The following is a 16,850-nucleotide window of genomic DNA, read 5'->3' as shown; positions in this document are numbered from 1 at the left end:
ATTTCAGTGGTTACCTGTCGGCATTCTAGCAGGGGAAATTTATAATGTTTTTGGAGGCCATTTTCAGGAAAAAGTTGAAGTAATGTAATTTTCCTGTGTTATTCCGTCTCTTTCAAATTTTCCACTAGGGTAGGTGACTGAAACATTAGGATGTGGATTTTTTTTTTTTTTCCCTAGCATATCCATATGCCGATGCCTTATTTTGGATACTATACAGTAATGCTCTTGACTCTTCCCTGGATGTCCTGACTCTCCCACTGGGTTCTACTTGCGCTCATCTACATGTCATAACTTCCCACCAGCCCTCTTAAGTGATGCTAGTTCACTCTCCATACTTCCTTTTTTTTTAAGATTTTATTTATTTATATATCAGAGAGCACGCAGGCTCCCTGCTGAGCAAGAAGCCCGATGTGGGGCTCGATCCCAGGACCCTGGGATTATGACCTGAGCTAAAGGCAGTTGCTTAGCTGACTAAGCCACCCAGGCGCCCCTCATTCTGTGTGCACGGTGGTTACTGTCCCTGCTCCTCAGATTCACATTACCTCTCATTGGCACCTTGTGTCTGGCTGTCAATCAGTACCTGGTCTATGAATACTTTGATTAAGCATCAAAAAGATATTATAGGGTCTCAATAAATACTTACAAAATAAGTAATGGGAATTCATTGAGAACCTTTGACAAGGAGAGAGCATGATTTAAGAAAAACCTTTATTATTAATCTGGCAACCCTGTGTAACAGAGCCTGGACAGATGCCAGGCATTTAGCAAGAATTCAAACAAGATGTAATATTGTGAAATTAGAAATTAGGAATAGAGAAAAGTTTTGAAGTAAAATATGAAGAACAATAAAAATTTTCAACTGAGGGGTGACTGGGTGGCTCCGTCGGTAAAGCGTCCAACTCTTGGTTTCAGCTCAGGTCATGGTCTCAGGGTCATGAGATCAAGTCTTGTGTTGGGCTCTGTGTTCAGCAGGGAGTCTGCTTGGGGATTCTCTCTCTCTCCCTCTCCCTCTGCCCCTCCCCACTTCACTCATGCCTTCTCTCTCTCTCTCTCTCTCTCTCTCAAATTAAAAAAAAAAAAATTCAACCTATTTGAAATGGAGAATACAGGAGAATAAAGAGTAAAGAATAATTGAAAATTTGAGTCTGGAGACTAAAGAAATTCTGCTCTCACTAACAGAAATAGGGACCATGTGAAGAGGAGTAGATGTGAAGAAAATTGAGCACCGAGCGCAGATGGATTAACTAGCGGGAAGGGGGGGCAAAGAACTGGCGTCTCAGGAGAGAAACCGAATCTGCAGGTGCAGTTAAAGGACACCTGCCCCTTGAAACCGTGTGGGATATGCAATAGCCAGAGAGTAACAAGAGAAGTGAGCAAAGGATAAATCTCCATCTTGTTATCTTTAATTAAGAGGTAGGAAAAGGGCAAAATACTCAAAAAGTGAGTCAGAGAGCTCTAGGTTTAATTTTCATAATCTTTTGGTCTCATCACATCATCATCTGCTCGGACAGTTCTGAAAGGTTCTGAAATGACTGCATTCATGCTGGCCCTTTTCTTCTGTGTAGGCTCTTGATTCTAGGAGTTGGAATTTGCCCTCTTCTTTTGAAGAATATCATCACTAAAATATATGAAAAGAGCTACACTTGGGACCTTTCTCCTCATTTATACTTCCTTGCTCCAGGACAGCAATCACATGATCCTCTCACTCAGTTATTGATCATCAATAAAACAGGTGAGATGGGGTGAATACTCCATTCGTAAATGCATTCACTGTTATGAAGGTTACATAGACAACATAAAACGTGAGAGAGAAAAATGAGCTTTGGACTTCTTCAGCATAAAACTGCTCATGAGGCTTGAGGATGATGAATACAAGCCCAAAATGTAGAAGGAACTAGGAGAGGATTTGCCGAGGAGAAATAAATTTTCTGGCAGCTGGTGCAAGATGAAAGCATTTGTATCAAAAAAAGAATTTTGTAACAGCTTGAGATATAACTCGTGCTATTCCACTTATTCCAAATGTACAATTCAGTGGGTTTGAGTGTATTTCACAGAATTGTGTGACCATCATTACAACTTATTTTAGAACATTTTCATCTCAAAAGGAAATCCCATACTTGTGAGTACTTACTCCCATTCGCTCTGTCCCCAGCTTGGAGAAACCACAAATTTTCTTTCTGTTTCTATGGATCTGTTACTCTGGACATTTGATATAAGCAGAATTATACAATGTCTGATCTTTTATGACTGACTTCTTTCACTTAACGTGATGTTTTCGAGGTTCATACATGTTGTAGCATGTTTCAGTATTTAATCTCTTAATTGTGGAATAATATTCTGTTGTATGAATATGCTACATTTATTTATTATTCACCAGATGATGGGTATATTCCTGACTATTGTGAATAATACTGCTATAAAGATCCATGTACAAGTTTTTGAATGAATGTATTTTTTTTTCATCTCGTTGATGAAACCCAGGAATGGAATTGTGGCATCATATGGTGACTATATTTAATCTTTTGAGGAACAGCCAAACTTTTTTAAAGTGACTACCCCAATTTATTTTTATGCTAGCAGTTTGTGAGGATTCCGGTTTCTACACGTTTTCACCCAAACGTGTTATTTTCTTTTTTTGTCTTACCCCTCCTAGTGTGAATCAAGCAGTATCTTTTTTTTAAGATTTTATTGATTTATTTGACAGAGAGAGAGACAGCGAGAGAGGGAACACAAGCAGGGGGAGTGGGAGAGGGAGAAGCAGGCTTCCCGCTGAGGAGGGAGCCCCATGCGGGGCTCTATCCCGGGACCCTGGGATCATGACCTGAGCCGAAGGCAGACGCTTAACTGACTGAGCCACCCAGGTGCCCTGAATCAAGTAGTATCTTGTGGTTTGATTTGCATTTTGCTAATAGCTAGTGACCTTAGGCATCTTTTCATGTGCTTACTGACCAGTTGTATATCTATCTTTGGAGAAAGGTCTTTTTAAAAAATGGGTTGTATGTCCTTTTTATTGAGTCCCAAGTGTTCTTTATGTATTCTAGATACATGTCTCGTATTAGATGCAATAAATCCTCACTATTCAGAGATTCTGTATTTGTAAACTTGTCTAGTCAGTAAAATTTATTTGTGACCCTGAAACCAATCCTCATGGCTCTTTCATAGTCATTCACAGACATGCTCAGAGAACTGAAAAATTTGAGTCACCTGATGCACAATTTCCAGCTGAGGTAGTGATACTCTGCCTTCTTGTTTCAGCTTTCATACTGTACATAAATATTCTTTCTATGGTCTATTTAGTGCCATATTTTTGACATTTTCATGATTTTTTTGGTGATTTTGCTGTTGAAAATGGCCCCAAGAATAGTGTGGAAGTGCTTTCCAGTGTCCCTAAGTAGGGAAGGCTGTGAGGTAACTTACAGAGAAAATACGTGTGTTAAATAAATTTTGTTCAGGCATGATGTTATAGTGCTGTTGGCTGTGAGGTCAGTGTTAATGAATCAATAACATATACACCAAAACATATATAAAATATGGTGATACATTGATTGGTCAAAGAAACTGTTGTGACCAGAGGCTCACAGGAAACTAACTTTGTGTTTCCTTTCAGAGCAATAATTAAGAATTCACTAATTCAGTGTTTGTGGTGACGTTAGAGAATATATGTACCATTAATAATGAGAATCAACTTCAAATGTTTTGCAAATATTTCACTTCATCCTGCAGATTGCCTTTGTATTTTCTCATCGGTGTCCCTTGAAACATGTTTTAATTCTTATGAGGTCTAACTTATTTTTTTCCCTTGCTTGTGCTTTTGGTGTCACATCTTAGTGAGCTTTACCTAACCCCAAGATCACAAAGATTTATTTACATATTTTCTTCTAAGATTTTTATACTCTTAGTTCTTATATGTAGGTCTGTGATCCATTTTGAGTTAATTTTCATGTATGGTGTGAGGAAGGGATGCAACTTCAATGGCTATCCAGTTATCTTCCTAGAAGGGGCTGGCCGCCAACGTCTCTCATTCCTTCCAGTCCCGTGTTGCAGAAAGTCCATCCCAGGCGGTGAGAGGTCTGGAGTTCTCTTCTTCCATCCATTCTCTACTCATAAGATGGAAACTCTATTGTAGGCACAAGTTCTGGGCTAAATACAGTCAGAGTGGAGCTTCTGTCATACTAATCAAGGACAGGGAGTGAAGGTACAGGTTTTTGGCTCAAATGCCAGTTTCTTAGTGTTCTTCCCCAGATTTATTAGATTTTCTTAAATAAATGTGTGGGTTTTTTTTTCCACTTTCTCTATGCCCTTAAGACAGTCAAGAGATTTTAACTTGTTGGATTTTTAGTAATTTTCACAAGTTATGGTTATTTTTCTAGGGGAAGGCCCACGAACCTCTCCATGCCTTCATCCAGCAAGTTGTCTTGCTGTTTCAAGACACATTTTGAAAGTCAGTTAATAATGTAGCAGTAGTGAAGTGAGATTTAGCAATTTTGGTGGTTAGTTACTAGAGATTTAATTGTTACGGCCACTCATTGCAATATTCTAGGGGAATATATCTAGTCCAAATGCCATATGGTGGTAAAAAAGACTTTTACCTTTCACATTAGCAGTAATCAGAGGCAAATAAACGTTATAAAGTAAACTGCATAAGTGAATAGACTTTTAATTCACAGTAGCAAGTATGTCCTTATGTGGAAAAATATCCTGACTGTCCATATTACAGTAAGAATCACATAATGACATTAATTATAATTTCACTGTACAACCTGATATTGATTTTCTAAGTTTTGTGATATACCTAACTACAACTTAGGGACAAGCATTGATGATTTTATACGTTCTGTGGAGCATCAGAACATAGCTTTGGAAGTGGATATATTTGGAACTAAAAATGGCCTGGATGACCCATCTTATAATGGAGCCATCATAGTATCTGGTAATACAAAGGTATGCTGGTCTCTGTTTCATAATGTTTCCCGGAGGTGTGGAAAAGCTAATATAATATCAGTGTACTCGGTTCTCCCCTTTAGGAAACAAAATGAAAAACAAATACTGCTTTTATTACTTAGTGAATGGTAGTAATATGATGAATAATTCATATCTTAATCATTGTCTACCAATACAAATTGTGTGTATTAACAAAATAAATACTATATCATAGCCACTGTCAAGTGCATATTTGAGTCCAAAGAACTCAGATTCCTCTCCATGATTTTATAATACATATATTCTGAAACCTCTGTTTTATTCTTAAACAGTAATACTTGATTCTAGCCTTAAGCCAGATGTCTGGTGGCTTAGATACAGCCTACATATATGTTTTGTTTTACTTACACAGTGTTTGTTTTTTGCTTTGATTATTTGACATCATTTTTTTCTTTAAATTTTATTGTTATGTTAATCCCCATACATTACATCATTAGTTTTTGATGTAGTGTTCCATGATTCATTGTTTGTGCATAACACCCAGTGCTCCATGCAGAACGTGCCCTCTTTAATACCCATCACCAGGCTAACCCATCCCCCCTAGAACCCTCAGTTTGTTTTTCAGAGTCCATCGTCTCTCATGGTTCGTCTCCCCCTCCGATTTACCCCCTTCATTCTTCCCCTCCTGCTATCTTCTTCTTTTTTTTTTCTTAACATATATTGCATTATTTGTTTCAGAAGTACAGATCTGTGATTCAACAGTCTTGCACAATTCACAGCGCTCACCATAGCACATACCCTCCCCAATGTCTATCACCCAGCCACCCCATCCCTCCCACCCCCCACCACTCCAGCAACACTCCGTTTGTTTCCTGAGATTAAGAATTCCTCATATCAGTGAGGTCATATGATACATGTCTTTTGACATCATTTTTAAAACATGATCTTTTCATCAAAATATTGAATTTTGACCTCTTCAGCAAAAAAAAAAATGAAGATCTTTGAGAATTTATAACCTTACTTTTTATATTTTAGAATTACAGATTTTCATTAGCATGCAATAGCAAAAGACTAAATTGCTTCCCGGTTCTTATGGATATTATTAGTAATGCGCTACTTGGAATGATTACACCATCAGCACATATCCAAACTGACAGAAGTACATTTTTAAGGGTAAGTATATTGACTCTCCTCCATCAGGATCTGGACTCTCCTCCATCAGGGATCTCCCCGATCACTCTTTTAAGTGCTGTGATCTCACTCTTGTTGAGTAAACTACTGCATAATAAATTACCATTTGTATTCATGCTAGCTCCCGGTTTTGAAAAATCAATACACTTTTTAGAGCTTCAATTTTTTAAGTCATCTCTACACCCAACGTGGGGCTTGAACTCAGAATCCCAAGGTCAAGAGTCACAGGCTCTACCAGCTAAGCCAGCCAAGCCGCCCCTGAGCTTCAGTTTTTTAAATGCAAAACAGAACTAACAAAATATTTTTCAAAGAGAATGTGAGGTAATGAAATTGAACTCATGCAGCTCTGAGACTAGCACAAAAATAACAACAGATGGAAGGAAAGAAAGGAAGGAGGGATGGTGGGAGGGGAACAGAGAGGAAAAGAAAAGAGAAGAAATTGAAGTCTTATTAGTACTTTTAGAAAGGCTACAAGAGGAAACAATTTAGGACAAAGTTCAGGCCAAAATTGCAGACTGGTTACATTAAAATTACTCCAGTTCCTTGTAATAAATACTCATTATCTGAGCCAACCCTAGACCTACCAAACCAGATTTTTCATACTCGGGGGGGGGAAAAAAAATCCTTATTTCTAAAAAAAAGCCCAGGTGATTAGACTGTATACAGTTTTGTAAGTTTAGAAACCAGAATACCTGTTAGAGTTTGTAATTATTCCTTTTTTCTTACTTCCTAAATATAGTTCTTCCTCTTAGAGAGTTCTTTGAACACAGAGAACATGTAATTTTTTAAAAGATTTTATTTATTTGACAGAGAGAGTGAGAGAGAGCATGAGAGTGGGGTGAGGGGCAGAGGGAGAAGCAGGCTTCCCGCGGAGCAGGGAGCCCGATGTGGGGCTCCATCCCAGGACCCTGGGATCATGACCTGAGCCGAAGGCAGACACTTAACCGACAGCCACCCAGGCGCCCGAGACCATGTATTTTTAACACTACATAATATTTTGTACCTGAGATAGGGCCTGGAACATGATAAGCACTAATTTATTTGTTAAATGCATAAATGAATGTCAGAGGTCAGCAAATTATCTATATTCCATCCCAGTGTAAGGTTTTATGATAATATATATGGCTAAGAACCAGTTACTCATGTGTATATAAAATGAACCCACCATTATTTTTATACACTCCTGCAAGATCTTGAGTTGGCTTCTCACAACATACCTCATGGTGTGTTCAGAAAATGAAAATCCCTTTCATTAAGAATATGTAAGAAGCTAAATCATTAAAGCAAAAAGTTCTAATTCTCCATCAAGTATTAATTAATTTTAGAACGTATTCTATGGTTCGTTTAATTAACCTCCTATCAATTTTCTGATTTCTGAGGGAGGCTACAAATTGAACAAATTACCTTGAGCTTCCATCTATGAAAACATTCTGTTTTAGCTGCGAAGAGTTTGATACCAATCACTTTGTTTGATCTTGTACTTATGTGCCCAACATTTGAACTTTAATATCTCCAGCAGCTCATTTCCTGTTCTATTTGAATTTACCCATTCATTGCTCAAGTAAGAGTTTTCTGTAGTTTCAGACCTTGTGTCTTTCCTGTTCAAAGTCACGGACTTACCACTGAGTCCTGAACCTACCCAGCATGTAAGGTATTCTGAAAAGATCCTGTCAATAAGCTTAAATCTCACCTTTCTGTAGTTAGCAAGTGGGCCTCTAATGGCCAGGCTGAAAACGACCAGACTCTGCTTATAATAACTTTTTTTCAGTAATATGTGTAATCAAACAACACCTATGTGGATCATATAAGTAACATGGGAATTGCTTTCAGGGCAGTCTGTGAATCCTCTGTCCTCAAAGATTGTTCCAAACAGGAGCAACAATATGTGTAGCCAAGTGCAAAGGTTTTTCTTGGAGATTTCACTTCCCCTTCTAGTACTGTACTTCATCTCTACTTTTGAATCCTCAACCAATATTTAGCTGGTCTCATGGTGTACCTAGAAAGATACTTAGTATCACTCTGCCCATAAAACATCTGATATGATTTTTTCACTCAAGCTATCCCATTTGAAATAATTAAATAGGAGTTAAAAATGGAATGTTTCAACTGGGAATGATCATTATTTACTATTTAGCATCAGAATAAATTTTAGAAGCATAACATAAGAAAATGACAAATATTACTCCTCTTTTATTTTCCAACTGTGTTGAGTTATCAATTCATTCACCTTCTTTGAGTCATTTTCCTTATCTATGAATTTGGATAGAAAGCCAAGAGTTAAGCTTCAAAATTGGATGGATAATGAAAGAGTTTGGGAACCTCTACAGGGACCTAAGGCAGGAGTATATATCATCAGTTTAATATTTTTAAAAATGTATTCCAGAAAACCAAATTTTGAATTTGTTATTCAGCTCATTGTATTCTTTGCATTTTCAGGACAGAAGGAGTAATCCATATGAATTCCAGGGATATTCCATGCCCTGGTTGATTTTGATATCCTCATGTACTCCTTATATTGCCATGAGCAGCATTGATGATTATAAGGTAATAATGAAACCTTCATTACTTTGTATGAATAGAAGCTGAAGAGTAATAAAATTACAAGATTTTCCTTAGGGCTATTTATACATGTTTAATAGAGCAGCCAACTCAGCAGTAAGTCCTAAGACATAAAATTTTTTTAAGTCTTTATAAATATAGGGATAAATAAATAGATTACAGATAGAGAATGATTCTAAAATTTACATGGATATGCAGAGCCTAGAATAGACAAAATAACTTTGAAGAAGGAAAAAACAATGTTGGGTGAATTATGCTTCTGATTTCAAAGCTTACTACAAAGTTATAGGAATGAAGAATGTGTTGTATTTATTTAAGAGAGTCATATGGGCATATGAAATGAAATAGACAATTCAGGTATTATCAGTTGATTTTCAGTAAAACTCCCAGGGAATTCAGCAAAATTTACCAGAACAACCTGATATTGGTATGAGGAAAAAAGAATGTTCTCAACACTTACCTCACGCCATACAGAAAATTATTTTGAAATAAATCATGGATTTTGTGGTAGGGAGTTATTTCCTAGATGGGACAGAATAAGCATATACCTTCAAAGAAAATGAGAACTTGAAACTCATCAAAGTTAAAACCTTTTGCTCTTTGTAAAACACCAATAGTAAAATAAAACACTTTGGGCTGGGAGAAAAATATTCACAATACTCATACATCTAACAAAAGCCTTATATCGTGCTTACGTTGGCAGCACATAAACTAAAATTGGGAAGATACGCAGAAGAGTAATATGGTCCCTACACAAGGATGTCACAAAAATTTGTGAAGCATTCCATATTAAAAAAAAAAAAGAAAAGAAAGATTTGTGTCAAGAATATAAAGAACTCTTAGTAATAGAAGATAGCCTAATTTTAAAGATGGGCAATAAAAGATAGCCTAATCTTAAAGATAGCCTAATTTTAATAAAATATAGCCTCAGTAATAAAAGATAGCCTAATTTTAAAGATGGGCAAATATTTGAACAAACACTTCACCAAAGAAGATATATAGAAGGAAAATGCTCCAATAAAAAGATGGCTGATATCATGAGTAATCAGGAAAATAGCTCCAATGAAGTCCCTCTGCTCATTAAATAAAATGAATAACATTAACATGACTGAAAATATCAAGTTTGTGAGGATATGGAGACACTGGAACTCTTATGCATTGTTGGCGGGAATGTAAAATGCACAATCACTTTTGGGCTCTGTCTTATACAATTAAAAATACATTTATTGTATGGTCCAGAATTTCTCTCCTAAGTATTTACCTGGGAGAAAAGAAAACATCTTTCCACATACAGACTGGTACATTACCATTCTTGGTAGCTTTATTCCATAATAGCCTACAATCTGAAACAGCCCCAATTTCCATCAAGCTGTGAACTGATAAATAAATTCTTGTGAAGGAACAACTAAAACTGCATCAGCATGGGTACAACTCACAACCATTACACTGAGGGAGCGAAGACAGAAAAGAGTAAATCCTGAATGATTTCATTTTTAGGAAATTCTCAGAAAGGTAAAATAAATTCGTAGTGACAGAAAGCAGACCTGTGGTTTCTTGCAACCAGTGATAAAGGCTATTGACTGCAAAGGAGCATGGGAAGTTGGGGGGTGGCGGGTAATGAAAATGCTCTATACTTTGATTGTGAGTGTGAGACAAGAATACATGCACTTGTCAAACCCCATGCAACTCTATACTTAACAGGGATATTTTTTTATTGTTTCAAAATTACATTTCAAAAAAAGTTAATGAAAAAGAGATGACTGAAATAAAAGAAAATGGTATTTTGAAAATGTGAGAACTTAGATAAAAAATAAATTTCAATGTTTAACTGACAATCTGTTTATACATGTTCATTCACAGACACTCTTTCATTAATCCCAATGAATTTTTAATGTATCTACACATATTTGGAGCATCTTGTAAGGTGAAGATTCTGATTCAGTAGTTCTGGGTGGAGACAAATTTTGAGTGGCAGTCACAGGGTGGTAAATTTATGACTAATTAACCCAGGCCAACTTGCGTTAGTTTTATCTACAGATCCTAATAAAATATCCTTTAATGGTTCCATTTTTGTAACTTAATACACAAAATGACCTTGCATAACCATCTTTATCTGTTTCAAACTTCCTCCCTCTCCCAAGCAATTCTGTTGTCCAAGGGAAGGGTGTGCTATCCAGAAAATGTCCTCTTCTCTTCCTAGTGTAGAACCTCCAGGAATCTTGGGGAATGCCATTTGCTGGCCTGATGTGACTGTCAGTCATCCTGGTGTTAACACAGTCCTAATTTAAAAATGTCTCCCATGGGAAACACAAACACTCTCTTTCTCTGGCCACAATTCTATCATGGTTCTCCCAACACCGTGGCCACTGTCCGTCTGCCTCCGTTGGAACTTCTAATTCTTCCCCATTGTGTCTAAATTCTGGAACCCCTCAGAGCTCATCTCTTAGCTCTCTCTTGCTAGAGTCATTCTCTCTTTGGCAAGCTCATCGAACCCGAGGGCTTCCAACCCCCTTTACCTAACCCGTCACTCACAGCTTTGACCCCAGCCCAGATCTCTAATTTCTAACACTACCTCAAGGGCTGATCCGAACTCCCTTCTCAGGGTCGCTACTGGGAGCAGCATCACAGACTTAAACTTCATGTCTCCAAAGCTGAATTTATGATATTCTTGAATGTGTACCCCCTTCCATATTTCCTGCCCCCATAGATGGCAGCACCACGCACTCAGGTGCTCCGTCAGTAACCTAAAACCACAATTCGTCCCTCTCATGGCTTCACCCACAGATCAGTCCAGCACCAGAACCTTGTCAGTCGTGCAAACCGAACAGGCTTATGCTGGGAGATTTTGATACGTATCCTTAGGTCAGATTACATCTAAGACGGGAGCCTCATTTAGCTAATCAGAGACCACCAGCAAATGAATTTAACTATTTATAAGTAGTTAAGTAGTATTTTTAAGTAGTTGATAAGTGGTTTTAAAATATGTAATTTAGTATGTTTATTCAGAGAATGACAAGGAATGCAAAATACATAATATTTATGAATGTAATAATATTATATATATATTTATTATATACAAAGAGACAGCACAAGTCTCTCCCCAAAGATGATATATTTTATAGATATAAAATACTATACCTTATTTATTATTATATTCTACATAAATATATAAAATAATACGTATTCTTATATACATATAAAATTGCTTTATTCTTTTCGTTATAAGTAAATGATGCATTGGGGTCATTTTGACATAGCACGCATTCAAATATTTATTACCCATCCAAATATTTATGCATACATACATTAATATTATTACATTCATAAATATCATGTATCTTGTATTCCTTGTCATTCTCTGAATAAACATGCCAAATCCCGTATTTTAAGATTACTTATCAAGTGATGTGGGGTTTGGCACAAATTAAACAATTATAATAAACAATTAAACAAGTTTGAATATATTTTTTCTTTTAAAAATAATTAAATTCAGGGTGCCTGGGTGGCTCAGTCTGTTAAGGGTCTGCCTTCGGCTCAGGTCATGATCTCCAGGTCCTGGGATCGAGCTCCATGTCGGGCTCCCTGCTCAGTGGAGAGTCTGCTTCTCTCTCTCTCCCTCCCCCAATCATTCTCTCTCTCTCTCTCTCTCTTTTGGTCTCTCAAATAAATAAAATCTTTAAAAAAATAGTTAATTTGCTGATAGTCTCTGATTAGCCAAATGAGGTTCCTGTCTGAGATGTAATTTGATTTAGGCTCCCATACATCATTAATCTCTGTATTGTTTCCTGCAGCGTTAATGCCTTGATTACACTTAGCTCTTCCTTCACATATTTCTACCAGGTGTGTGATGAACATCAGTGTTGTTAATCAAACCAGCAAACTGACCACTTATGCTTGGAACTATCCATATCCCTTGGTCCAGATGATGCTTATAGCATGATGCAGACCTATTACAAATGAAAATTTTGTTTGAATGTTTCCTTACATAAGCCATATTTTCTTAAGCCTCAAGTTGAAATGCCACTTTGTATTTTTGCTGTTTTTTAATCAGAGCAAAGCTCAGTCCCTGCTATGGGTTTCGGGCCTCTTCCCTTCTGCATACTGGTGTGGGCAGGCACTGGTGGATGTTCCGGTGTACTGCTTGATCTTCCTTCTTATGTATTTGATGGACTACGGTTTAAATGCCCAAGACACTCTATTTACAGTGGTAAATCAGATTATACAAGTAAGTGACCATCTTCATAGAACAAATACCCTGTATGATTTAATGAAAACAGTTGAAGGGGCAAACTGTTCGCGTTGTTAGTTACATTGTCATAAATGAAATGACTGTAGAACCCTGTGCTCTAACAATCTTCTGGGCCCTAACGTTTTCTTAGAGTGCATTTGTCTTTAACTAAACATTCCTGTTGATTTCAGATCCTGTGTGCGGTTGGCTATGCCGCCTCCCTTATCTTCTTGACATATGTAATTTCATTCATTTTTCACAAGGGGAAAAGAAATAGTGGCATTTGGTCTTTTTGCTTCTGTATGGTAAGTATATTTCTTGTGAACATTCATTTTATGCATTTAAATATACAATTCTGAGCCAGTACTTTAAAATATGCCCTCAGTAGAGTGAAAAATTAGTATTACAGTCTATAGTATTTTGTTTTCCTTAGGTAGGATCCTTTTCAAAGTCTGCACCTTTTTCCTCTTCCTAATTTCTACCCTTGTCTCTTTTAAAAGTGGCTAAATTGTTTCTAGAACCATAAAGTGTTTGCTAGAAGGCAACCTGGAAGCCATTTGTGTCTTCTTTTTACTGAAAAAGAAACAAGCCCAAAGACCTCCACAAAGATAATACAGGATTATAAATATTGTTGCTAGCATAGTTAAAACTAGAAACTACTTCTCCATACTCTACTAGAATTAATTCCATAAAAGCAACACTTATTTTATCTAAATTAGGAAGGAAAAATATGTGTTATCTCCTAGTATCTATTCTGATTTCCTGTCATTTCAACTGCCAAAAAGTAAATTATCATTTCAACAAATATTAGTTGGCTTCCAACAATGTGTCACAAACGAAGATCGATAATGCAGAAAAAAATAAGACAGTTTCAACCCTGAGAGGGCACTCAGAGGGTAAACAGAGAACTAAATAGCCACTTACTAAAGCAAAGTGATAAGCAAAAGATTATCTCCTCTTAAAAGATTGTCTCTATGACAACCAGAGAAGGGAAAGATTAACTCATGAAAATGAGAGCACAGATTTCCTTGAGGAACTGAAACCTGAAGAGTAAGATTTTAGTAGCCAGAGAAGACTGACAAGTCAGTGAATGAACAGAAACTCAGGGGAGAAAGTCCAGGCTTATCCTGAGAACTGGTAATAATCTGGCACGGATAAGGGAAGAGAACAAAGTGCAGCGTGGGCGTGGCCCTACTTATGATAAAAATATTGGCTGGAACCACATTGGCCTTTAATGATGCACTCAAGAATTTATTCTATAGGCTATGGGAAGCCGTGGAAGCTTAGAGGGCAGAACAGAAATTCGATCAGAAATATACTTTTAGGGGCGCCTGGGTGGCTCAGTTGATTAAGCAGGGGACTCTTGATTGCAGCTCAGGTCCTGATCTCAGGGTCGTGAGATCAAGCCCCACATCCGGCTCCACGCTCAGTGGGGAGTCTGCTTGAGATTCTCCTCCTCTCTATACCCCATCCCCCACTCGCTTGCTCTCTCTCTCTCAAATAAATAAATAAATCTTTAAAAAAAGAAGAAAGAAAGAAATATACTTTTAGGAAGAATATGCTGAATGCCATAAAAATGGTAATTCGTAACAGAAAGAAGTACAAAAACTGTTAGGAAGCTTTTATCATTGCAATGTTCTAGAAGAAAACGTCTGAGAGCTCCCCTTGTCCCTGTAACTCTCTCTTATCCCTGAATTTTGAATTTGAGTACTTCCACTGAAGCCACTCCGGGTTGCTCCATGCTTCTCTTTCCCCACTGGTGTCCCTAACAGAAGTCTTCTCTGTTGCCGATGCATCATCCCCAGGAGATGTCAATTTGTGTTGCCTCTGATTATTGCTTATCTACTAATTTTACCTCCAAAATCAATATAATGCCAACTTTCTTCCTTTTCTGTAATGAAAGTAAGTTATCTATCAGATCCTAGATTTATCCAGTCCTGTCTCATTCTTAGGAATATCCTCAAGATGAGCCATCTCAATTTGGAGCATGAATGGAAATGCAGAGTGGTTAACATGCATGTTCATATCTTCTTTAGATCACCATCTTCTCTGTGTTTGTATTGCTGTTTGAACACTATGGACATGTCGCACTGTACTGTGTCACCTTTTTAGTACCACACGCCACGTTAATTGGCTGTATGTTCTTATATTTTCAGGTAAGTAATGCTGCTGTCTGCCCCAGTGTCCTGGGAACTCTTAACCAGTTGTGGAAGCTATGCTTGGGGTTTGGGGCTCTCCTCCAATGCTGAATATACATGGCATTTAAAGATTTCTACCTCATGGATTCCAGTTGAATTTCTTCTAGATAGGGCAGTGTGCTCCAGCTGAATCGTGTTAGAAAACCTGGTCCTGGTCCATGTGTGGGGAGACAGGGTAATAGGTGGTGGGAAATAGAGCAGCAAATAGGCGAATGAAATACCCCTAATCTTCGGGATCTCAAGATTCTAGAGAGGCATTCAATAGGAATAAAATCTCCACCCCCCCTTTTTTTCTAGATAGAGAAGTACCAGCTTCTACAACTATGTGGATAGAGATGTGGAAGTACCAGCTTCTACAACTATATAGATAGAGATGTAGAAGTATGGACTTCTACGAAAGGAACGAAGATGCAGTACATGAGTGAAGACGGGGAAAGGGGAGGGAAAAAAAGGAAGGGGCCTTCTGAAGGATCAATGGACATGGGAGGGTATACGAAGCTCTGGGGGATAAGGAGAAAACACTGTTGCTCTCTCGTTATTTGGGGAGGCTAACACAGATACCCAAGATTGTCTCACCAGGTAAGGAGTAGTTGCTGAATCTTACTGCTTCAGATAAAAGCAAGTACCTCGTAGACCTTGGGAGGAAGGAATACCACCTCTTGCTACACATTTTGGAATAGACATCTACCAATACCCATGGTGAAATCAGTGCACGTGTTAGTAGGACCGTTCAGCGGGTCAGTTCACAACTATATAGATAAAACTCATGAAACCAAAAAACTTCCTATTTAACCATTGTTTTTTTCCTTTTGCAGGTGTTCATATTTTATCTCCAGAAGGAAGAATCCAGAAGTACAGGGCTATTTCTGGTATTCTTAATTGTAAGAACACACTTGTCTTTAACAATCTTCGTGTCTTTTACTATACTGAGTCTTTTTAATTCCTGTACACACAGTGAAACTCTTTTTTATGAAGGTAAGCATATGGATATTTGTAGCCCATGGAGATAAAGTATTTGTAAAATACAGAACAAATTTTTCTCTAAAGATTGACCAGATAATATGCTTCCCAAATTTTGAAAACACTGTACCAGTATTAGCAGAAGTGGCATAAAGTAATGGTATTCCATAATTATATTTGTTTCCAATGCCCCGTAAACAAGATTGAAAGTGAATTTGATAGTTTCACAATTTTAAAATAGACCATTGGAAATTCGTAATGGTTTTTCCAACTGTATCTTTGGAGAAGTCCGACTACTTCTAATTCACTTCTGATGTGAAACATTTTTCTTGGAGTGCTTCAAATCATGCATCTCTCTCTCTCTTTCTTCCTAGCCGTTCCTGCATTTTATCATCTTCCTTTTTATTCTTCGATGTCTGGAATGGAAGTTTGGAAAGAAACCAATGAGGAAGGATCCCTTCTTTAGGTTGGGAGAAATCAAATTGGCTTCTTTTATTTCAGTCATTAATACTTAAATTTTTTTTCATGCATAAATTAACAATCAGTAAAGAACTGCCAAGTCTGAGGTAACAACCATATGCCAATACAAAAAATAGAGATCCAGGTACCTAAATCAAAGAGGATTTTAAGTAGAGAGGGAAACAGACCTGAAACATTGATTATCAAGGGCTCTGAATAAAAGGGTGGGAAAAGCTACATGCCACTACTTCAATTTAAATAGCAATCCATTTAAATAGATTCGGAGTTGAAGGAATGCTGCCAATCCAGGAAGGAAGGATGGAATGATCAATAGG

General features: G+C 37.4%; 1 protein-coding gene and 1 non-coding gene across 2 annotated transcripts in view; both read left to right on the top strand.

Annotated features, from left to right (window-relative positions):
* Nucleotides 1–16,850, top strand: part of LOC113939585 (ATP-binding cassette sub-family A member 8-like) — a 69,920-nt gene that overhangs the window by 40,641 nt on the left and 12,429 nt on the right. Inside the window, exons 22-30 of the mRNA XM_027625912.2 lie at nucleotides 1,566–1,732; nucleotides 4,808–4,941; nucleotides 5,956–6,093; nucleotides 8,548–8,655; nucleotides 12,722–12,895; nucleotides 13,090–13,203; nucleotides 14,935–15,054; nucleotides 15,912–15,977; nucleotides 16,431–16,522. Of these exons, the coding sequence (XP_027481713.1) occupies nucleotides 1,566–1,732; nucleotides 4,808–4,941; nucleotides 5,956–6,093; nucleotides 8,548–8,655; nucleotides 12,722–12,895; nucleotides 13,090–13,203; nucleotides 14,935–15,054; nucleotides 15,912–15,977; nucleotides 16,431–16,522 (1,113 nt within the window). The remainder of the gene's footprint in view (nucleotides 1–1,565; nucleotides 1,733–4,807; nucleotides 4,942–5,955; nucleotides 6,094–8,547; nucleotides 8,656–12,721; nucleotides 12,896–13,089; nucleotides 13,204–14,934; nucleotides 15,055–15,911; nucleotides 15,978–16,430; nucleotides 16,523–16,850) is intronic.
* Nucleotides 9,358–9,464, top strand: LOC113908435. Its single transcript, XR_003515497.1, has one exon. It is a non-coding gene; the product is annotated as a U6 spliceosomal RNA (small nuclear RNA).

This window comes from Zalophus californianus, chromosome 16 (genome assembly GCF_009762305.2).
Source record: "Zalophus californianus isolate mZalCal1 chromosome 16, mZalCal1.pri.v2, whole genome shotgun sequence".
Lineage (NCBI taxonomy): Eukaryota > Metazoa > Chordata > Mammalia > Carnivora > Otariidae > Zalophus > Zalophus californianus.
Note: the sequence above shows the minus strand (reverse complement) of the source record. Positions and strands in the feature narration are given on the sequence as shown.